Below are 25053 nucleotides of genomic sequence, written 5' to 3'. Positions count from 1 at the left end.
AATTTTCCAGTGTCCAGCAGCTTTGTCCACATTCTGGGCCAGGTCCTGGCAGCAGCAGGTGTCACCTTTGAGCATCTTGCTCACTGGTCAGAGTCAACACAATCCAGGTGTAGGGACCAGGGTGCCTTGTAATCTTCTTTGGAGACTTTGGGTCACTGTTAGGATCTGGAAGTCTGTCTGATATTATAAACTTTTAAATTAATATTTTAAATTCCATGTTCTGCAGATCTCTGAAGTATTAGAGGTTTGTCTGCCTTAAGCTTAACTGTTGAAAGTATAAACTTTATTAACCTTTATAAAACTAGAACTATATATTGTTAGGTCTAGCTTTAAACATTTTAACAGTATAAATATCTTATAACCTTATAAATTGAAAACATTTTAAAAACTTCTGAAATCCCTTAATGTTTTTATTTAGGCCTTTAAAACCATTATTATCTGGGTGACTGTTAAATTATAAAACTTAGTATTCCTGTGTATAAAAGCATTAACATTTTAAATCTGAATAAAAACTTGAATAAAACTTAGATTATGACAGAAAATACAGATAGAACTTTTTAACAAAAAAAAGCATACATAATTTTTGAGAGATTAATTTTTAAAATTTAGCATTTGTAGAAATGAAACATCATAGTAAACAGCTTACATTTTTTTTCTCTTGTAGTTATAACTTTAAAGCCATTTAGTTTCTGTGGAAAGACCGGATCTGGCCAAATGGCTTACCTGCTCCAGCCCTGTGTGTTTGAGCAGGGAGCTCTGGTGGAGGGAAAAGCTGGCAGATGGCTCCTTTGCCAGCACGCCATGTGCATGGGGCAGAGAGACAGAAAGAGAGAGAGACCCCATCCTCACATCCTGCACACCTCAAAGGCAGGCAGGTGAGGACGGAGCAGGCTCAGCTGTGAGGGCTGCAGGAGCAGTTGGAGAACAGAGCAGCTGCCTCACTGCATGCTCAGGGATAGGAGACCCTGCTGCAGCATGCTCTATACCATGGCACATGGCGGGGAGACTTTTGCCCAGCATGCCATGTGTTTAGGGCAGCAAGAGAAGACCCCTGTGTATAGGCGGGCAAGAACAGAGACAGAGGGACACAATGGGCCAGTGACTAGCTAGGCTTGGCCAAAGTCCTCAGCCACAGGACCAACTTATAAAAAGAAGTGTTTAGTTACTGAACCTGGTGCATATTAGATACTCAACCAATTGTACACACACATAAAAAATTGGCATGCAACAGCTGTCTTAATGTGAAAGTCACCTTATCAACAGGGTTGAAAAATTATTTATCCTGAACATGAAAACCTATTAGCAAATTTAAATTAACTTTACAAAACTTGTTACTTGTAGTTTTCCCCTTGTAATATTTCTATGAGAACTGCATCATCTAGGAGTAGATGATGATCTGGAGCTGGGACAGGGACCAAGGGTGAAGAAGGGGGTAGGGGAGGAGCTGACAGTTTTCTCCGAGACTGCCTTCAGAGGAGGTCTTTCACATCTATACATAATTTTACTTTGCTCTTTTTAATCTTCATCTTCCATAGTCCTTCTCCTGTACTTCCTGACTTCTTTTGCTTGATTCTTACCTCTTTTACATAAAATGTGGACCCCCCCCCTGCCCTTTATGTCAATTTTTAAAAACTGGCTTCCACTACTTTATAATCTTTTTCCTATTTATAGATTGGCCACCCTCCTGTCTTTCTGTATAGGGTTAAGTTTGTTTGTTTATTGCTTTCTTTATTTGTTGTATCAAAGGCTAAACTGCTTCAAATGTCCTTATCTTGTCTCTTCTGTCTTTGTGTTTGCCCAGACTCATTGAAGGAAGGTCTGAGGCCCAAGGTTTTTTTTCAGCAGCAGTTACTATGAAGGCACACTTGTTGTATAATTATAAATATGAAGGGAGAAGAAGCTTGTCAGTTGGTACCAGGGTTTAAGGTCCTCAATTGAATATTTTCCCACCATTATTGAAAACTAGAGGGGCACAATGAGGAATGTATTTTTTCTTCCAGATCTGTGAAGCCTTAATAAAACTATGATGTGGAGAAAATAGATTTTAGGACCAGGCAGGATTTGTGGAGGACATACTCAGCAATAGTTTGAATTACCAATTGATGGTTGTTAAGATAGGAATGGTAGCTTTCAGTCATTTTACATTTTGGAGCAGAAACCATAGTTCTAATCACTTTTTTTAGAACTCTAATGTATAAACTCTCATTTTAAATTTTATCTCTATTTAATATTCAGAACTTTGAGATCCATTCATGCTTTTTTTTAAAAGTAATTTTCTTGAATCTATTTCCCTCTTTACTGAGTTTTCAGTATGTCTGACAAAGTTTTCCTTCTGTGGTACTTAAGTTATAATGACATAAAGTACCCTAATATTTAAGAACAGCTTGACTGACTATATGCTTGGAAACAGCACTCAGCCTGTAAGAACAGCGCTCAGATGAAGGTCTAGAGCATTTCCAACACCCCTTTTCCTTTTACCCTTCAAAGTTAACTGAAAACTGCCAGACTTACGGCATAGTCACATCATTTTACACTTCAGTAATAGATGCAATTTCCAGGAGCTATACATTCTCCTAACATGGTCGTTATTTTTTAAATACTGCATTTTGATGAGTAAATGAATACTGATAGTTTAACAATTTGGAACTCCATGTCTAGACCTTTGATGGGTTGATTTTCTGGGTCTGAATGCTAGATAATTGTATCAATGCTTCCTTCATTTATTAAGGATATATACAATCTTTTACTGGTAGCTTGTGTTTAGATACATCTCTTTTCTTAATACTGAAGGCATTTTTCATCAGATAACATCAGAATTTTCCTTCTACATTTCCATTAAGTTATTTTGGCAGCAGATTTTCTTCTTGCTTGAAATATTTGCATTCTCCTCATGTAATATGTTAATACAAACATTCTGAGGAGACCTCTTATTTAAAACAATTTGTTTTTATTTTACATTTATTTGTGTGCAAGGGAGGCACATGTTTTAGTCACAGGACAATACTGTTGTAAGAATTGTTTTTCCTTCTACCATGTGGTTCCTGGGGATAAAACTCAGGTTATTAGGTTTGGCAGCAAGCAGCTTTACCCCAGGTATCTCACTGGTGTGAGACCTCTCTTTTATGTTAACATTCATTTTTTTCTTAAATAGAATTTTTATGTTTTGGCTAGCAGTCTGACTTTAAAGGTAATATTATATTTATGTACATACCTGTATTTCTTTTTGACAAGTTCAGATTTTAGGCTCATATAATAAAATGTGGAAATAACCCTTGAAGTTACTATTTATGGCTATCTGAAGTATTTTCTTAATATTCATTATAATTTCTTTAGATGTGTGTCACTAATAAAACAGTAAAATTCAGTTTAGGAAATAAGTATGTTGTTCTGTAATGTAGAGCCTGAAATTGTAATTGTCATGTTTTTACTTTTGTTTTCTGTTTAAGGCAATCCTTTATCACAGGATATTATGAGCTTATACCAGGACCCAGATGGAACCCGAAAGCTACTGAACTTCATGCTTGACAATCTTGCAGGTAACTCTTTTCCTTCCTTCCTTCCTTCCTTCCTTCCTTCCTTCCTTCCTTCCTTCCTTCCTTCCTTCCTTCCTCCCTCCCTCCCTCCCTCCCTCCCTCCCTCCCTCCCTCTCTCCCTTCCTTCCTTCAAGCAGGGGAGGAGGGTGTTTCGAGACAGGGTTTCTTTGTAGCTTTTGGAACCTGCCCAGGAACTTATTTTGTAGATCAGGCTGGCCTCGAACACAAAGAGATCCACCTGTCTATGCCTCCTGAGTGCTGGAATTAAAGACATATGCCACTACTGCCCAGCTCCTTGCAGATAACTGTTAATGGCAAAGCAGGGAACTCGAGATGTTATCAGCTGATATATTACAAATAGCTTTCTGCTGTAGATTTAGAATTTTTGCCTTATGCTGGTAGGACTTTTTTTTCAGTGTATGAGTAGTTTCAGTTTACCAAACAATGTGATAAGGCTTAGTTACACTTCTTATAGGAAGTTTTACACTTTAAAATGATTATTATTAGTATTATTACTGTTACTGCTACTACTACTACTACTACTAAGCTGAGACCGCTATAGAGGCTTACTATGTAGCCCTGGCTAGTCTGGTCATAATGTAGATCAAGCTGACCTCAAATTCCCAAGAGATCCATTTGCCTCTGCGTGTGTCTCCTGAGCATTGGAATTAAATAATGAGATCATTATATATGCCACATATTGGGAGGTGTCAAAGGAGGCCAGAATAGGATGTCAGATTCCCTGGAGTTGATTGTAGTTGTGAGCTATCTGTTATTAAATGCTAGACACAAAACTTAGGTCATTTGGAAGAGCAGCAAGTGCTTTTAACTGCAAAACCATCTCTCCATCCCCAGGATATTTCTGTTTCATAGGTACACATTGAGGTAGAAATGGCTAGTAATTACAAGGCTGTGAACTTGATGATTGTCTTACTCTTAATCACTAAGATAAGTAGTTACTACTGACCTAAATTTGGTAAGATGACCTGCAACCCTGTTTACATCTTTTTAATGGAAAAGATGGAAAAGATTGTTATCAATAGTGCCTCAACATCCCCCCCAAGGAGAGCCTCACCCTCCCTGGGGAATGATGTGGGGATTGGGTAGGGGGATGGGGGAGCTTGTGGAGGGACAAGGGAGGAGGGATGGGAGAGGGAGCTGGGATTGACATGTGAAGCATTCATGTTTCTAATTTAAATAAAAACATCTATTGAGGGAAAAAATAGTGCCTCAACAAGGTGTTTTTGACTTTTTGTAAATGTTTACCCATGAAATAATTCTGTCACTTTTAGTATAGTGTTCAGTAAATTTAATGAGATAGTCAGTACTTTATTATACAATTGGCTTTCTGTAGGTAATTTTCCCAACTATAAGATAACTGAAGTATTCTATCTATGTTTAGATAGCCTAGGCTAAGGCATGATGCAGGTTGAGTGTTTAAATACTCTTTTGATTTAGTCTATGGGTCTAATTGAAACATAGTTTCATTATAAATAAAGGCTTGTCTGTAGTTGGACTTGTACATTTGTAGAAAATTTGCAGGCAGTCTTCAGAATTACAGGGCAATGAATTGGTTGTATTCCATATGCACATTTTTCTTACATAAGAAGGCTATTCTGTATATTATATCCTTTTATTGGCTTGCTTAAGCATTCAAAGTGTGGGTATAAGTGTGATAGATTATATTTAATTTACATACCGTTTCTTCAAGTAATGTCTTTCTAAAAATACATATTTTGGTTGTGTGTATATGTGTTGTTTAATGTATATGTGTGCTTCAGGAACATGAGTGTATGGTTATGAATGCCTATGTGTATACATGTTTGGTGAGTTATCTTTATTACTTCCCCTTTATTGATTATCTGGAAACAGGGTCAATCACTGTACCAGAGATGATTTTTTCAGTGTGGCTGGCTGGCCAACAGACTCTTGGGATATGCCTACCTTTGCCCCCTATTACTAGTGTTTACAGATAATGCCCCACTTTTTATGTCGTTCTGGGGGTTTGAATTTAGGCCTTCATACTTATAGAACATGCACTCTTACATATTGAGCCATCTTCCTGGTCTGCACACACAATATTTAGCTATTTGACAGAGTCTCACTGAGCTGTCTTCCTGGCTCCTTCACAAAAATTTATTTATTTATATTTCACGGGTTTCACTATAGCCTTAGCTGGTGTAGAACTCAAATATCCACTTGTTTGAATCTCCCAGATGCTGAAATTGAAGGCCTATACTTTCTACACCTATCAAAAAGTTTTATTTGTTGTGTGTAGGGCCATGTGTACTATAGCACACATGGAAAGGTTGGAGGAGGTCATTTGTGCTATAGCACACATGTGAAGTGAGAGGTCAGAGGATAGCTTTCTGTAGTCACTTTTCTGCCCTTTATCCACTGAACCATTTCTCTTACCCCTATATAATTTGTAAACAGAGCTAAAGAAATTGTGAGTTTCCTCATAGAGGTCATTGTTAATATTTCAGCTATACTCTTAAAATGAGCTTTATCACCAAAGATAATATACAGAATATAAGATTTCTAATAAAAAGGAAAAACAGTTAATATTAAAGTACTTTTTGCTCAAAGTGACTTGAATTTGAATGATTGAAGACAAAATTATTTTCAGAATCTTTTAAGTGAGAAATTAAGAATGGTTTGAACCCATGTGGATTGTCCTGTGTGTGCTTCTACAGTGTCTGTGAGTTCCTATGTATACCATCAGTCCCATTGTGTCTGGAGACCTGTAGATAGATAATGTGCAGAGAGCACGAGACTTGGACACTCAGTCCTGAGAGGAGTGTCTCTATCATAACCCTCCCCTGAGATTCTCGGATGTCTACAGAAGAGGATCCTTAGTGAAAAAGTTTTAAGAGCCAGAGGTGGTGATAATTCCAATTTTTTTTTTAACTAAAAAAAAAAAACCAAACCAAAACAATGAAATGCCAATGTGTATGCAATGGTTTTCAGCCTTTCTGTTCTCCTAGTTTTTAGGTAACCTAACAGTGTGGTGATAGTAGTATAGAGGAAAACTTCCCCCTTGATGTGATTATATTTGAGTCTGTGGATTTGTTTTTTGTTTTTTGGTTTTTGTTTTTGTTAACCATTTTCACAATGCAGTGATAGGTGCTGGAGTGGTGACTCAGCTATTGAAAGCACTGGTTGCTCTTCCAGAGGACTCAGGTTCAATTTCCAGCACCCACATGAAAGCTCACAACTTCCTGCAGCTGCAGTTCCAGGGGATCTGACATCTTTCTTCTGTGGCACCAGGCACACATGTGGTGGTGCATAGACATACATGCAGGCAAAACACCGCCACACATAAAATCATAAAATCACTTTTTAAGGAATGTAGTGTTTAGGATTATATTGAATCTAGAGAATACTTTGGAAGAATTGACGTGTGGACCATACCATGTTTTTTTTTTTTTTTTACTTCATTAATTGGGGCCTTCTAGAATTTTAGCTTTGAATTCTATTTTCTAATTTTGACTTTATTTTGTTTTTATAGTTCAGTAAAGCTTGGTGTTTTAATACTCATTGCTGATTTGTGGAATTTACACACACACACTTTTTAATACTCAGTCACATTACTTGAAAGTTGGTAAAATATTCCTTGTTAGACTATTTGATAGTTTGATGAGCTTGCTTTTTATTACTAATAAATTTTTATTTCAGTTTTGTGCAGTGTTTATCTGCCAACAGTTACGATTTCATTATTTTTTCCTAATGCTTATACATTTTATTTCTTTTTCTTCATTTATAGTATTTGCAAAGACTACCCAGGAAAAAGCTAATTGAAAGTGGTGATACTGATTATCACTGTCAAATATGACTTAACTTTTAATAATCTAGAATTAAGTATGATACTCATTTTAACTTTTATATAGATAAGCTTTATTAAGACTTTTCTACTTGGTTTTTTTATTGAGTTGATGTTATTTTTTTTTAATCCTGATACTTGACTGAGATACACTTATTTATTTACTAATTTTTTTGTTTTTCGGGACAAGGTTTCTCTGTGTAGTCCTGACTGTCCTAGAACTCTCTATATATTATCAGGCTGGCTTTAAACTCAGAGATCTGCTTGCCTCTGTCTCCTGAGTGCTGTAATTAAAGGTGTGCATCACCACTGAATTCACATATTATCCATTGTGCCGTAGTTTTTTATTTAACTTTAGGTGCTTTTTATATATTATGCCATATTTGTATTCCCTGGATACAAATCAAGTAGATTGCAAAGTATTTTAATTATTTTTATATCACTAGGTTTAATTTATTAATACTTTTCTTAGAGTTGTTTGCATTTATGTTTGAGTTAGAATTGCCAGCAACTCTTTTCTTCATTGTTGTCAAGTTTTATTTTATGAGAATATAGTGATTTCATGAAGTTTGTTGAGAATTGTATTTGGGAGAGTTTTGTTGTTGTTATATATATCTAGGTCTGAAGTTTCTTTGCAAGAAGTTTAATACTACTGCTTTAATTTATGTGTATTTGCCTTTATGTATGTATTTGTACTACCTGTTTGCAGTGCCTGCAGAGGTCAGAAGAAGCCATTGGGTCCCCTAGAATTGGATTTACAGATGTTTGTGAGCTGCTGGGGTACTGGGAATCAGAACTTGGTTCTCTGCAAGAGAAATAAATGTTCTTAGCTGCTGAACCATCTCTCTATCTAGAAACATGGCTGACACCAGATATCAAAGATATTCGATGCTATATGGAAAACAATATATTTATTTACCAGAGAGAGAGAGTCGCACAAACCAGGAGTTAGAAGCGTGGCTGGCTTCCAGGAGAAAAGGGAGGTTCCTTTTCCTTTCACTTCCTTTTATATCTACCTGTGTCAGTTTACATGTCCCCGCCCTCATGGGCGGATAGCTTTGTGGGGTTCACTCCTACACATGGCAGTTACCATCTGAGACATACATGCTGGCACTGGCCACCAATTGGTTAATGGTTTAATTTTCTTAACTAATTATTTCTTTGCTTTTGAAAGTAGTGTTATCTGAAAATGATCACATTTTATATAACTCTTCAATCCTTTTTCACAAAGGAGTTTGGAATATGTTTTTATGTCGTATTTAATGTCCATAGGATATATAATGATAATTTTTCTATGTGAGATACTAATATTTGCTGTTTTAGTTTACTTTGTAGATAGTCTTGCTCCTGGATATTTGTCAGTTTTTTTCTAGGGGGAGTAAAACCTAATTTTTGGCTTTATTGATCCCCTTTATTACACGTTTGTTTCATGTTTCATTAATTTCTTAACTTTATTTCTTCAGTTCTGCTTTTTTGTGTTTTATTTGCTGTTCTTTTTCTAACAACATGAAATCTGGGTCAATAATACCCATTTATGTCTCTCAGTATAGCTTTTAAATGTGTTCCATGGACTTCCATTTGTATTATTTTTATTATTACCCAATTCGGCACATTTTTAAAACCTTTTTTAAAAATTTATTTAATCTTTTATGTGCATTGGCATCAGACCCCCTGGAACTGGAGTTACATGACAGTTGTGATCTGCCATGTTGGTTCTGGGAATTGAACCTCAGTCCTAGAAGAGCTGCCAGTGCTGTTAACCACTGGGCCATCTCCCCAACCCCTCAGCTTTTACTATTATTATCCCTGTTTACCCTGTGAATTGCTTAGAATTTTATTTCTTAATTTCCACGAGAGTTCAAACTAGATTTTTAGCTTAATTCTATGGTTCTGTGGTTAGAGAACATACTCTTTTATTAAAAATTTTAAAACGTGAGCTAGCACATTCTTAATTTTTTAGGTGTTAAGTGTGCACTCTGAATATGCCTGTGTAGTTGTTTGATTCAGAATTTTATATCTAAGAGTTTATGTTTGTTGGCTTATTTCTGTATGATAAATGTATATTTAATAACCACTTTGATTTTATTCGTTATTCATTAGACAGCTAAAATTGCATTTGCCTGTTTCCTATTATTTCAAATATTTAATTCTGTGTGTTAAGCATGCAGTTTCATTCTTAATCTTTTTTGTGTCTTTCTAACTTACTGTTTCCTCTGCTTGGTTTAGATTTATTTTTTTCAGAGGTAGTAACTTAAATTATAATGAAAATCTTTCCTCTTTTAACATAAGTATGTCTGTGTTACTTTTCATTTTCAACCAGATCAATGTATTTTATATTTTTGGTGATTTCATCTTTGATCAGTGAAGTATTTAGAAGTGTATTGCTTAATATACAAGTGTGGTAGTTTTCCTGTTTTGTTGATTTCTTGTTTAATTATGTATAGGAACAATCAGATAACATACTTAAGGCTTACCCTAGTTTTTAGAAAAATGTTAATTTATCTATGATCCAAGGCATTGGTTGTCAAAGGTCATAGTGTGTATTCCATGGACTGTTGAAAAGCCTTCATATTATATAATTGGTGAACAGTATAAAAATGTAAAAAAAGAACATGTTGGTTGTTGGTACTCAAAATTCCTCTTATTTTTTCTAATTTCCTATCTGGTAATCCTATCAAATGAAAACATGGAGGAGTTTAAAATCCTGAGCTGTAATTATGCATTTGTTTATCTCCTTGTTCATCTGTCAGCTTTTGCTTCTGCTATATTTTTCAAGCTTTATTTCTATTTTATGTGTATGATTCAGAGTTTGCCTGCATGTATATATGTGTACTATGAGCATGCCTGGTGCTTGAGGAGGCTAGAAGAGGGCATCTGATACCCTGAAACTAGACTTACAGATGGTTGTGACATATTGTTTGGGTTTCAGGAACTGAACTCAGTTTTCTGTGCAAGTGCACTAAATAATTGTAACTGCTGCGCTGTATTTGCAGCCCGTTTATGGAATTTTAGCTCTGTTGATTGTGACATACATGTGTAGGGTTGTTAGATATAGTTTAATGGTTTGATCATTTCATTATGTAATAACCCTCTATGTTCTATTTTTTTTTGTCCTGGTAACTTCTTTATTAGATATTAACATAGCCATTCTTGCTTTTTGAAAAGTTATTTAATATTCTATATTGTATTTGAAGGATATGTTGAATAGTTGAGTCATACTTTGTATTCACCCCACTAAAAATTTTTTTTAAATATTTTATTTATTTATTGTGCTGTATACAGTCTTCTGCCTACAGGCCAGTGGAGGGCACCAGATCTCTTTACAGATGCTTGTAAGCCACCATGTGGTTGCTGGGAATTGAACTCAGGACCTCTGGAAGAATAATCAGTGCTCTTAACCTCTGAGCCATCTCTCCAGCCCCCCACCCCACTAAAATTTTATTGTGACTTTTTTTTTTTTTTGGTTTTTACAAGACAGGGTTTCTCTGTATTGTTTTGGAGGCTTTTGGTCCAGCCTGGCCTCGAACTCACAGAGATCCGCCTGCCTCTGTCTCCCGAGTGCTAGGATTAAAGGCGTGCGCCACCACCGCCCGGCTTATTGTGACTTTTAACTTACTTTAACTAAAGTCTAGGTAGCCATACTTCATACCATAATATTTATAATTTTTTCTTTGACCATCAAATACAATTTAAGAAGTGAAAATGAAATGGGTAATGTTAATGCTCCTAATTTTATTCATTTCTTCTTTTTGATGTTATTTTTCCTTCCCTTATATTTTGCTTTCTGTTTTGAGAGCTTCTTTAGCAGTGGCCATTCTCTAAGTGTTAAGTGATCAATTTTTCTAGTTTTCCATTACATAACTCAACCTTTATTTCCTCACGATCTTCCTCTACTAATCTCAGGCTCACAGTAGTTTGCGGTGTTTAGGACTACATGCATGCACTCATGCCTGACTCCTTGATTTCCAAAGGATAATTTTGCTGCATATGTAATTTTCACTTGGCAGTTCTTTTCATGTAGCTTCCTTAGGCTTCCAGTGTAATTTAAATTGGTGTTTTTCTATAGGTAATCTGTTAGGACTTTGATGTTTCTGAAAAACTTCAGAAGTTTAGTTAGAATCTATCTTGGTGTAGATTTCTTTCTTTTTCTTTTATTTTTTGTGACGGGTTCCCTGTTATCCCTGGCTCTGCTGGAACTCACTCTCTAGGCCAGGCTGGTCTCAAACTCACAGAAATCCCCCTGCCTCTGCCTTCCAAATGCTGGGATTAAGGACATGAGTCACCAGTGCCTAGCATATTTTCTCATTTTAAAAGTCTCTCTCTTTCTCCCCCCCGCCCTCCCTTCCTCCCTCCCTCCCTCCCTCCCTCCCTCCCCCCTTCTCCCTCCCTCCCCCTTCTCCCTCCCTCCCTCCCAGCCTCCCTCCCTCCCTCCCTCCCTCCCTCCCTTCTAAAAGTCAATGATTTTTGTCTTTTGTAATTTGTACACTGTGTCGTCTTAGTAGTCTCAGTTCTGGTTCAACAAGGTGGGCTTAAAAAGTTCTTACTACTTGAGTGTATAGGTTGCTTCTCGGAAAATGGTCCTATTTCAGGTATATAGCACAGCATCATAAATAATTGTCTTTGTCTTGGAGGCCGTGTGATTTTAGAGGGCTATATTTTCTTGGAGTCCAAGATGATTGCAAGTTTAGGGTAAATTATGGAGATCTTTTGAGAACTTTGGGATAGGACATTACCTTAAAGTGACAGTGGAGTACCTCAACTACTCTTAGCATTGTGTCCTTGGCTTTGAAGAGGTTGCGCTAGCTGCTCTTGAATTGTACTGACATTATAAAGCAGTGGAAGAAAGAATGGGTAGTGAAACCCTCATTAGGAAATCTAATTTTTTTTTGTACATCCATTTTCTTTTTCTGTTTTAAGATTTACCAGAATGTTAAATTTTCCACATAGCTTTGATTTTGCAGATTGGAACAAAGCTAAGTCACTATAGCCGGTATACCTATGTAATTAAATTTTTGTTTAAGGCTTTAAATTTAAGGCACTTTTCATAAAATCACACATTCAGAAATACCATTTGAGTTTCTTTTGGTTTTTCAAGACAGGGTTTCTCAGTAGTTATAGAGCCTGTCCTGAAACTTGCTCTGTAGACCAGGCTGGCCTGAAGATCTACCTGCCTCTACTTCCTGAGTACTGGGATTAAAAACATGCACCACTACTTCCCAGCCCATTAATGAGTTTCTTAATGTCCCTTTCTGATGCTAGTTGTTTTTTTTGAAGATGTATTTATTTATTATATATACAGTATTCTGCCTGCATTCATATTTGCATGCCAAAAGAGGGTGCCAGATCTCATTGCAGATGGTTGTGAGCCACCATGTGGTTGCTGGGAATTGAACTCAGGTCCCCTGGAAGAGTAGTAAGTGCTCTTAACCTCTGAGCCATCTCTCCAGCCCCTGATACTAGTTTATGTTCTCTGCATAGCTGTTTTTAGAAAGTTAACTAAATTACTTTCTTTTTTTGTGTTTGTGTTTGATGTGTCTTGATACTTGAAGAGGTCAGAGGACAATTCTCAGAGGATTTCTTTCACCTCACTTGTTTCTGCCACTGTGCAACATACTACATGGTAGCTGGACTTTGAGCTTCTAGCCAATTCTCTGGCCTCCTTCTGTCTTATACAGTGCTGGGATTACATATGCAAGAGGATAAGGCTTTTTACATAGGTTGCAAGGATGGGGATGAATTTATTCAGGCACATGCCATAGGAACTTTTATTCACCAATTCTCTTAAGTATTTTGTAATCTTAAAGTCTTAATTAAATTCTAGGATTTGATTTTTTAAATCCTTTTATGGGCCATTATAGCCAAATAGTAAATAGATTGATTTGGTATTAGAAAGTAAATGATACTGATTTTATAGATATACAGAATTATTTGATGTTTAAAAAAATTTTTTTTCAGTTCATCCAGAGCAGCTTCCTCCGAGGCCATGGATTACATTAAAAGAACGAGACCAAATTCTGCCATCAGGTAGGCTTTCCCATCTTTGGTTTTGAAAATAAATATTTATTTGAGATTTGTGATTAATAGACTTTCATTTTATGCACCAGGGTGTAGATAGGTTTCAAAGTATTGATAGACTTTAAAAAAACAACACTAAGATAGTCTTATTGTACAAGTTAAACATCTTTTATTTTACATTGGTGCACTGGGCTAGAAAATTATTCCTTGTGCTGCAGCTTCTGAGAGGCCTTAGACAATTTAAGAAAAATGAACAATAATGAACTTCTGAAAAAATTTGAATTTCTTATTTTATCTTTCTTGAAATGAATACTGTTGATACTTAAATGTTTGTTAGCTTAGTGGAAATGTCAAGATTGAAATTTAAACCATTATGTTTTTGTACAGACCAGTAGTGACTTAATATTTTTTGTAGGACTTTTTACTGTATGTTAAAGGTTTGGAAATTGTACTTAAAATAAGCTGTGAAGGGACTAGAGAGAACATCAGTAGTGTTCGGAGTATTGCTGGTCTTGAAGAATACCTGGGTTCAATTTCTGGAGTCTACAGGGCATCTCACAACCGTCTATATTTCCAGTTCCAGGATATCTCGTTCTCCCTTCTGTCTCCTCACGTACCAAGGTTGCATGTGAATCACATATGTACAGGAACTCATGCATACACATAAAATATTTTTTAATATTGTGAATTATTGTTTATTAAAAGGTTTAAAATACTTTAGTATTATGTGGAATGTGTAACTTCTTCATGGCTCTCTTTGTATTTTTTTTGTTTTTTTTTTTTACGAGACAGGGTTTCTCTGTATTGTTTTGGAGGCTATCGGTCCAGCCTGGCCTCGAACTCACAGATCCGCCTGCCTCTGCCTCCCGAGTGCTGGGATTAAAGGCATGCACCACCACTGCCTGGCTTCTCTTTGTATTTCAATGATGCTGAAAAATAATTCTGTGCAGTACAGTTTGTGTTATAGTCACCACACTGTAGAAAAACAACATCAATCTGTTAGTAGTCATTGTTTCAAAATTACCACAAATGACACTTTGTTTTAGCATGATACATATTAAATGATCTGAGTAAAAGAAACACTTACATTTTCTAGAATGTCTTGGATTAGGTGGATTTATTTTATAATTGAATTTCTCTAGTGTGACTTTTGTCCTTCCTACTCTAAAGACAGCATTTCTTTATGGAAGTCTCCCTTGGTTAGATTTTCATCTTGTGTTAAGTGAAGTTAAACCAAATGCTGAAATACAAATACTTCATTCTTTGTCTTTTATTTAAGAAGAAAACATTCACAAAGGACATCATATAGAAGGGTAGGGAGCTATGTAGGAGGAAGAAGAGAACCTCACAGAAGAGGATGCAGTGCAGGGTGGGGGCAGTCAAATGTGGGGTGAATATGAACAAAATATCTGATGTATGAAACCCATTATTTTGTATGATGAGCACATACTATTTAAAAAATAAAATGAGTTTTATATATTAAGAATGAGCATAATTTTTGAGCTCTTTAATGAACTTAATTTAGAAGAAAAGCTTCTATTGCACAGCTATATTTTTAGTACAAACAAAGACAATACATAGAGCTAAATATTAACTAGTTAGTAAATTCTTACAGTAATGTATTCATAGGGCTAGCTGTGATGAAAAACTAGTAAAGATTGTTCTTAGTGTGTGTTGTTGGTATTGCTTGAGTAGATTCTAAGTATCAACATTGAAAAATACCCTTTTCTTCTGCTGAATAGAGAGATGTGTATAATAACTCAGGGTAGTTAAAAGCGATTTACAATCACAGAGTTATAATCATTAACTGTAGTAATCAAGACCAGTTAGTAAAAAATCTTACAGATAGAAATGGAGTATAGGAGCCGGGCATTTCGGGAGGCAGAGGCAGATGGATCTCTGTGAGTTTGAGGCCAGCCTCGTCTACAGAGCGAGATCCAGGATAGGCTCCAAAACAATACAGAGAAACCCTGTCTCGAAAAATCAACAAGAAAAAAAGAAAGAAATGAAATATAAATTGTAATAGCTTAATTAATTTTCACTTCCATTTAAAACTTGTAAACATGGCATTGATACAGGATTTAGTGTTTGTTAGATAAAGTATAACTGGTAGACTTATCTAGGAAAATCTTATTTCATAAAGTCTTGGATATGAACAAAGTCAGTAACAATCTGCCTTATTTCTTTTACACTTCAAAATGGTATTCCAAATCTGGAGAGGCAGAATATGGTAAACTCAGAGTGCTTCACTTCATAATGTAGTGGCTTAGGAATGATTCTGGGTCATTTCCAAAGTAAATACAGAGGATATAAATAACTCCAACCGAAACTTGGCCTTCAGTATAAAGAGTGGCCATGACCCAGATACTTTACTGCCTTTCCTACTATTGAAACTGTATCCAACTTCAGCAGATGTTACTTCATCTTGAATTTCTTACAAATTTATTAAATAGGTGGTTTTCAACCATGTAGGTTTACCAAGTGCTTTCCATTTTGAAAATATGCATCCAAGAATCTCAAGCTCTGACTTAGTAAAGAGTTCTAAACTTAGTATCAGTTTTTGTTGATGATGATTTTTTTTTACCTCTACAAAGTAATTCTAATGGGTACCCAAGATGGGGAATTATTGAGGAAAATTAGGCCTTTTATAGTTTAATATGCATGTTAATTTGAGTCAATTCAGGAGTTTGTTAAATTTAGTTCCTGTTCTGTTTCACAGATATTTAGTGGCCAGAAATTGTGGGTTTCTAAGCATCCAGGTGATCATTGATGCTGCTGGACCTTAGAGCATACTTTGGAGTAGTGAGGGCATCTAGACTATTATTTTGCTTATAGTTTTTTTTTATAAGTTAGTCAGAATCTTACAAAATGATAATTTTATTTCAGAAATGAACATTACATTGGCAAAAATGATTCTCTTTTTTTTTTTTGTCTCAGATTAGTGGAAGTAATAATAGAGCCCCAGAATATTAACTGTCAGTATTTTGATAAGAAGTAATGAAATTAGAAACCTTTAAATGTAAGAAATGAAAGTTTGCTTTTGTTTTAATTAAACTAAATTCTTTTCTCAGTAAATCACATGCAAACAATACTCTGATTTTCAAATTTTGAATTTATTAAATTTTCTTCAAATTTTGAATCTGGACATTTAAATCCAGACTATTAAATAAACTTTGGTTTAATGTACTTCAGTGAAATCATCAGGTAACACTTTAAGTGAAATAGTCTTTAACTTAAAAGATGAATGTTTAAGGCACCTCTGAGAAATACTACATTCCAAGTGAAACAAACAAAACTACTTTATCAGAATTTACTTTGGGCATTTTGCCATAATGATATGTGAACTGTATTTGTGTGCTTATGCAGGTATATTCTTGATACTTATTAACAGAAAGTTGCCTAATTTCCTCCTGTTGTCTTTTTCTTTTTCTGCTTCTTAGCATCATTCACGGTTATGTGTTACAATGTGTTATGTGATAAATACGCTACCCGGCAGCTATATGGCTATTGCCCGTCCTGGGCATTAAACTGGGAATACAGAAAAAAGGGAATTATGGAAGAAATTGTTAACTGGGACGCAGATATCATTAGTCTTCAGGTAACTCTATAGAAATTAAATTGTGTTTACATTCTCTGGGAGATAGCCTGTGTTCAAAGCAAAACTCAAAACGAATAATTCCTTTCCTTTAACAAAAAATAATGATAATTTTAATAAAAATTAAAGAGAGATTTCCACAGTGTAACTATATTGCCGACGAGGACACACATGCACATTTACTATTTTCCGAAATTAATCTTGCGTATTACCCATCCTAACAAGTTCCCCATGAACAATTTGTTGGAATTACTGATAGAGAAAAATCCAAAAAGATTACTAGTCTTTCAGGAATATAAATTTTATTTAGAGTTGAAGTCAGAAAAAAGCTTTCCCAAAGATGTTCCTTAAAGTTAAACATTTAAAAAAAATTGAACAATGAATCATAAATTTTTCTTACTTTATATATAAACTACTTTTAAAATTTAGACTTCCCTAATTTTCTTTTTTGTTCAGTACATTTATGCAGATCTATATTAATACATTTTTATATCTATTTGATTTCTCAAAAATAATTTAAAAATCTCTTTCAATTCCTATAAGGACTTGTTAAGGGCTCAGATCTCTTCGTAGGTGGACCATTTTGAAGATGGACCCAGTTGTACAAATTATATAGCCTTGAATTGGAGAGGAAGACTTTAAAGTCTACTACTTAATAACACTATACTTAATTGACTTTAACTGAAGAAGAAACATATATTATTTTGAAATTTAAAATCCTTTTCAACAATTTAGTTAATAATTAGCCCAAAATATTTGAGTAGATTTTTAGTAATTTTATTAATTTCAAAGCATAGTAAATGTTCTGGAATTTTGAAATTGACAAATAACTACATTTATTAAATATGGTACTGTGTGGAATGGCTAAGTCAAGCTTGTTCATTGCCACCACCTCAAATAGTTGCCATTTCCTAAAGATGTTTTAAAATTATTGTGCTACTTTACACATTTTCACTATATCCTGGGAAGACAACTGATGACTTGCTTTTGTTTTTGTTTTATTTTACATACATAGTAGGCCCTAGTCATGGATACATAGTGAGACCTTTTCTCAAAAAAGATAAACAAGGAAACAATTTTTGAAAATGAAAGTTTGGTAGTTTTCTTTCTTTTGTGTTTTATATTACCTGAAACATAAATAAAAAAATCTTTAAAGATTAAATGTCCTTATTAAATAGTAAGGACATTAATCTCTTTTCTCTTTATATGAATTATTTAATATTTACTACCAAGTAACCTATCATATAAGCTTTGTTTAATTGCTAGTCCTGAAGTGTACTATATTGGAGTGAAGTCTAATTTAGAAGTCAGAAGAGCTGAAATATAATCCTACCGCTGTTGTTAACTAGTACTGTGAACATGAGAAAGTCATGTCATCTTTCTTGTGCCTTCATGTTTAAAATCCTGCACATGTCATACCACATGCTAATGACACAATAAGATAGCTGCATGATATGTTACATGAAGTGCTTTTTCTTAATCACCCCTTATTCATGCAGAACACGTTTGGTCTTAATAACTCTGTCATGTATATAATAATTTTCTTTCATCTTAGGAAGTGGAAACAGAGCAATACTTTACTCTATTTCTGCCAGCATTAAAGGATCGTGGATATGATGGATTTTTTTCTCCAAAGTCACGTGCCAAAATTATGTCTGAGCAGGAAAGAAAACATGTGGATGGTTGTGCAATATTCTTCAAAACGGAAAAGTAAGTCAGGAAAACAAAGTACAGTGACATAAACTTAATGACTTTAAACTTTCCCACATTTATAGTAGTTTTTAGTATGGCTCTAAAAAGGTAAAGTGAGAAATTACAAGTGTTATAGATATTAAGACTTTCTTAGGAGTTATACTGAAAATGAAAACATTTATTGTATCTTTTTATTTTTTTAGCAGATTACTCTAAAAATTTAAGACAGATTCCAAGATACAATTTAAAATATTTCCACAAATTAAAATATTAGTTGTATGTAAAGTGGAATTAGTACCTTCTAAAAACAATAAGTGATGTAGATTTCATTCGTATGATGAACCTTTTTATTATTTTCTTTTTTTTTTTTTTTTTTTTTTTTTTGGTTTTTCGAGACAGGGTTTCTCTGTGGCTTTGGAGGCTGTCCTGGAACTCCCTTGGTAGTCTAGGCTGGTCTCGAACTCACAGAGATCCGCCTGCCTCTGCCTCCCGAGTGCTGGGATTAAAGGCCACCAACGCCCGGCCTTTATTATTTTCCACTAATACTTCAAACATCTATTTAATAATATATTTACTAAATGCTTATTTAACCTTTTTGTGATAAGTCTGTGCTAAGAATAATTACTTACGTCACTAGAACTTAAGATACAGTAGTAAAAGATAGGAATGTAGAATATCAAATGTAATATGATTTCTTATATATATGAAAGCTATAGTTACATGGATAAGGAGAGAAGAGAAGCGAAGTGTAGGACTTAGGGAAATGGGGACTAACACCAGTTAGTAAAAAGGAAAGTGTGTGGAAGTTAGATAGATTGAATTCCATAGTTAATACTTTGACTTGATTCATTGACAGTTACCTATATACAAGATAGCTGTATACATGTTTATGCCTGTTTCCTAGTATTTCCCTGCTTAATCTCCATTATGACAAAATCAGGCAGGTTTTTTTCCAGAAAGTATATGTTTCCATCATATATGCTGTTTTATGTGAACAAAATCAATGAACTTGAAAGACATTTGGACCACTTATCATTTGTATGTACCCAATTTCTTGTCTTTTCCATGAATTTTTAATAAACATGATGTCATTTTAGATGAGTGTAGAACTATATTTAATGCCAGAATATAGGCAGTTCTTTATTATTTTTTGCAAATTGTATTTTACTAGATATAAATCCTTTTCTGATTATTTATATGTATTGTCTTGTTTAAATTTTAAAGTGAGTCAGGTGGGTAGGTAACCATTTTCTCATTTTTATTTTAATAGATAATGGAATCAAGACACAGGCAGACAGGTTTCATGAATAATGCTACATGAGGTGTTGCCCTTTATAGTTCACACCATCAACTTCTATAACAGTTCATTATTTAGGCTTTTTGTTTCAGTCTCCACTCCCATCCCCAGGAGGGTGAGGCCTCCATGGTAGATCTTCAGAGTCTGTCATTTCATCCAGGACAGGGCCTAGGCCCTCCCCCAAGAGTCCAAGTTGAGAGAGCATCCCTCATTGTGGGATGGGCAGCCAAAGTCCATTTGTATGCCAGGGATAAATACTACCCAAGGCCCCATGGATTACCTAGGCCTCCTCACTGACAACCACATTCAGGAGGTCTGGGTCAGTCCCATGCTTTTCTCACAGTCATCAATCTGGGGTCCAAGAGCTCCCCCTTGTTCAGGTCAACTGTTCTCTGGGTTAAACCAGCCCAGTCTTAACTCCTTTGCTCATCAGTCTTCCCTCTCTGTCACTGGATTCCAGGAGTTCAGTTCAGTGTTTAGCTGTGGGTGTCTGCTTCTGCTTCTGTCAGTTTCTGGATGAAGGTTCTGTTTCCCAGACTCACTGGCAGTGAGATGCCCCAGTATTTTTATTATTAAAATTTACATCATTTCCTCCAACTCCTCCTATGTCTTCCCCCTTCCCTAGTCTTCTCAAACTTCTCGCCTCTTTTTCTTTTTTACTATTAAATATGTGTGCATATGTGTACACATGTAGGCACATAAGTATTTAAATATAACCTGCTGAGTCTGTTCAGTGTTGATTATATATGTATGACCTCAGGACTGACCATTTGTTATAAGATAACCATTTAGGGGGCTCATCCTTGGGGAATACTGTTTCGCCTGCTCTTATTATCTCTTAATTGACTGTAGTTGTTTGTCTGGGGCAGGTGAGGATTCAGGGACCTTGCTTTTCTTCCTCCTTCATGGAAGAGGTGTACTAGTGCAAAGGCTAGGAAATCGTGACTTTACTATTTAATTTGGCTATATAATATTGAGTAATTTATTCGTCCTTTCAGATCTCTTACCTTGTAAGAAACATTTTTATGTTTACAAAATGAACAAAGTAAAAGTTGTAGTAATATATTGTTTGTAATCTAATAAATAAAGCTTATCCAAAGATCAGAATGCAGTTAAGACCTAAGCCACTAGTTAGCCAGTTAGCTATAGAGAATGGGCAGTGGTGGTCACACCTTTAATCCCAACATTCAGGAAACAAAGGTAGATGGGTCTCTGAGTTCAAGGCCACCTTGGGCTTATGTTGAGAGTGAATCAATCTAAAAGAGAAACCGAGCTCACGCCTTAAATCCAAGCACTAGAGAGGAATATAAGGTGGGAGGAGACGAGAGAAATGCAGTCTAGGAGTCTTAAGGATTGATAGAGACAGGCTCACCCTTTTAGTCTGATGTAGAGATAGGAATAGTGACTGGCTGTTTTGGCTTTTCATCTTCAGCTTGAATCCCAGTATCTGTCTCTGGACTTTGTTGTCCTTGCTACAAAAAGTAATAGTTGCAGAAGAGTATTTTGACTCCATATGCATTTTCAATGTAGATGGTAATTTTTATCAAAATACTTAACCCATATAATAAAAGTATGAAGTATTTTTGTTAGAAAGTAGGACACAGATTATAGACATGTAGAGAATCAGAATACAATGAAATAGTCTAGTGATTTCTTTTTAAGATGGAAGGTGGTTGCTGACTATTGAGCCACTGTAATCCCACCTAGTTTTAATTTGTCAAAGCTTATTGGGACCTTAAGATTTGACAATACCTTTTAGGCCTCATCAAAGAAACATCATTTGTTTTTAATAAAGATAACATAAAATCAAATTTTGATTGATCACATGCCAGAAATGAGTTTTGCTTTTTTATGTCAAATGGGACCTATAGTAGGAAAACATGTTATAAATGGTGTGTGTGTGTGCGTGTGGGTGTGGGTGTGTAGAACTGTATTAAGTACAGATTTGATATGGGATAATGCTCTTGTTCATTGTAAAGATTTGTCACTCATATTGGTTTAATAAAATGCTGATTGGCCAGTAGCCAGGCAGAAGAATTCTAGAAAGAGGAAAGGCAGAGACACAGTCGACCTTGGCATGGAGTAGTTAATTTTCTATTTACTTATTAGCTTAGGTTGCAAAATATTCAGTAACTTCTCAGTAAAATCCTGGAAGATGTATGTCTCGGTGTTTGCTGGTTTGCTCGTTAGCTTTAAGTTACAATAAAATGTTAATTCTGTGTAATCAGGAACAAATTCATCCGTTTCAATGTGTAAGACAACTCTCTCTGTATATTGAGGGTCAGTAACTGTATTGAAATGTCCTGTAAAGTCCATTAGTACTGTGAGATTTTTTTTTTTTTTGTCGAGACAGTGTAGGAGAGGGCTAGAGTGGTGGAGGAGGGAGAGGAAGGAAAGCATCGGTGGGAAAGCAGCTTGGTGCTATAAGACATTTTACTGTTACCACATTTTTTAAAGAACAATGCTTCAAGGAAATTTTTCTGTGAGCACTGGTAATATATGTCAAATTCAGTTCAAAGGCAAAATTTTTCCAAATGAGCTAACCTCTAGATTTTATCTAGGAAAGGCCAGGTACTTGCATTTTCTTTTTGTATTAAATACAGTTTTGTTCTTTGAAAAAGAAAAGGCATTTAGAAGTTGTAGTGCCACTCCAAACTGTTACACATTTTTAAAGTATTTTCATTGGCCTCTGGGTTATTGATTACTTTGATTGTATCTATTAGTCTGTGATTTTAATTTTTTGAAACGAGGCCTTGATCTCTGGCCTCCAGTGCTAATTTGCCACCAATTAAATTTGGGGCTGGAGAGGCTCTTATGAGTGCCTCTCTCTGAGAGGTCCTGGTTTGTTTCCTAGTTCCCATGTTAAACAGCTCACAACCACCAGTTCCAGAGGATTGATGCCCTCTGACCTCTACAGACACTGTGCACTGGCACATATAAACTCACATAGGACACACATGTACACATAAAAACAATACATGTTTAGACTATTGTAAAGTTGATGTAAAATGGCTTCATGCCAAAGTTCTACTTTTCAAATGTAAGTTAATAAAAGCTGTTTATCTACTATCCAAGGTTTATTATGTGGCTTAAATTGATAAAGAGTGTAGAAGGGTCTTCAAGAGTTCTCAACATGCAGGAGGCAGAGACTGGTAAATTTCTGTTAGTTTGAGACCAGCCTGGTCTACATAGTAAGTTCCAGGCAAGGCTACAAAGAGAGAACCTATCTCAAAAACACACACACAAAAAAGAAAAGCATTAAAAGCTATACAAACACAGAATGGTATTTGCCTATTTTTCTTCCATATTTATTTCTAGTCTAGTTTGCATTTATTAAGTTAGTTTTCTTACATGCTAATGATTGATGAGACTCATGGTCATCTTTTATATATTTACAGTGAAATAGTGCAGAAAGGAAGATATTAACTTTTGATACCATACTTTGCTTCTCCCCTTTCTCCTCCTCCTCATCTTTTGCATGAGGGTGGTTGATGTCAATACATGTACCAATGACCTATGTGTAGAAGGCAGGAGGCAGCTTGCAGGAGGGAGTACATTCTCTCCTTCTTCTATGGTGTGGATTATCAGGCCTTTACCACACAGAGCCATCTCCCTGGTTCATACTGTCTTCTTGATGGTGTTCTATGTTCTTTTTACTTACAAATAAATTTGGGGAAGATTTAAGTCCTATTGTTTTAGTTGCTCGCAGTTGGTGTTCATGTTGTCTCTCTAGCTTTAATGTAACCACACAGCAACTAGCACAATCCTTTTAGACTTCATACTGCTGAGAAATTGTTACTTGTTTGAAGACTTGTTTTGAACATGTCCTGTATATGAGACAGTCATCGTAATCTTTCTCAGATATATTTTTTAATATTGTTTTGGTTTTTTAGTCATATCATTCTTGATTATGTTTCTTTTTTTGTACCCATTTGAGCTTTTGCTTAAAATTTTCAACAAGGGAACATACAGAAAAATTCTTATGACATAAAGAATGAAGTTTATAAAGCAGAGTACACCAACCAGAATATAGATACCAAGTGAATTTTAAATACTAAAAAAAATGGCAGGCTTAAGACTTTATACTTTACCAAAAAAATATTAGCTTGAATTAAAACTGGAAAGTAACTATAAAAACAATGCATGTTAGTAAAAAAAAAATTTCCAATAGCATAGAGGAAGAATGCTGTATTTCAAAATGTTTCCTGCATTTCATTCTGCACGACAGGAAGTAAAAGCCCCAGGGAACATACTTGGTATATGGTGCCTGGGAAAGAACATAAGTGATTGTGTTAAGTTAGTGTAAAATATACAAAGATAATGTTAGTTATTTAGAGACTCAGTTTCACTATGTAGCATTGGCTGGCCTGGAACTGACTGTGTAGATCAGGCTAGCTTTGAACTTAGAGATACTAATCTGTCTCTGCCTAGAGCTGGAATTAAAGATGTGTGGCACCACACCTGCCTCTTACTTTTATTGATGTGTGTATATGTTACGTATGTTAAGTGCCCATGGAAGCCAATCCCCTGGAACTAGAGTTAAGTATTGGTTGTATTGTGTCTGATGTGCATATTGGGAACCGAACTCAATTAGCAAGTGCTCTTTACCATTAAACTACTTAGCTGCCCATGTTTATTTAGTGTCCAATACCATTTCATACTCTTGTATTCTTTTTCTTTTTTTGCAAAGCCATTTGCTGTCTTGGGATCTTCCCCTTTTACTTGAAATGCTCATAACTTCATTCTTCATATTGGTAGACTTTTCAGCTGAAGGACTATCTTTTTTACAAGTTCAGGGTGTAAACTGCTTTCTTTAAGGACTTTTGAGTTTGAAATAGGTGACATGATCAGACCCTTAACACTTGACTTATTCTAAGCACATCTGAGATATTCAGAATTGGAACAAGAAGTTGGTGGGAAGAGTATTATTTCATCCAGCATGATATCCTGTGGTATTTGTAAGCTTTTTAGTCAGTATTCTATTAAGGGATGTTTGTGGTTCAATTTTCAAAGCTAGGAAGAATATAAAGCGATATTGTTGTTTTGTTTTGTTTTTTTTCGAGATGGTTTCTCTGTATTGGTTTGGAGCCTGTCCTGA

General features: G+C 35.3%; 1 protein-coding gene across 5 annotated transcripts in view; it reads left to right on the top strand.

The window, feature by feature from the left end:
* The window catches only part of Cnot6l (CCR4-NOT transcription complex subunit 6 like), an 88172-nt gene that overhangs the window by 45764 nt on the left and 17355 nt on the right, over positions 1-25053 (top strand). For all 5 annotated transcript variants that reach the window (XM_040747446.1, XM_040747448.1, XM_040747445.1 and 2 more), the window contains 4 exons: positions 3447-3536; positions 13312-13380; positions 16812-16969; positions 18522-18676. In XM_040747446.1, the coding sequence (XP_040603380.1) occupies positions 3447-3536; positions 13312-13380; positions 16812-16969; positions 18522-18676 (472 nt within the window). The remainder of the gene's footprint in view (positions 1-3446; positions 3537-13311; positions 13381-16811; positions 16970-18521; positions 18677-25053) is intronic.

Source organism: Mesocricetus auratus, unplaced genomic scaffold (genome assembly GCF_017639785.1).
Source record: "Mesocricetus auratus isolate SY011 unplaced genomic scaffold, BCM_Maur_2.0 Super-Scaffold_100006, whole genome shotgun sequence".
Classification (NCBI taxonomy): domain Eukaryota; kingdom Metazoa; phylum Chordata; class Mammalia; order Rodentia; family Cricetidae; genus Mesocricetus; species Mesocricetus auratus.
The sequence above is the reverse complement of the archived record's forward strand: the minus strand, read 5'-3'. Positions and strand labels throughout refer to the sequence as shown.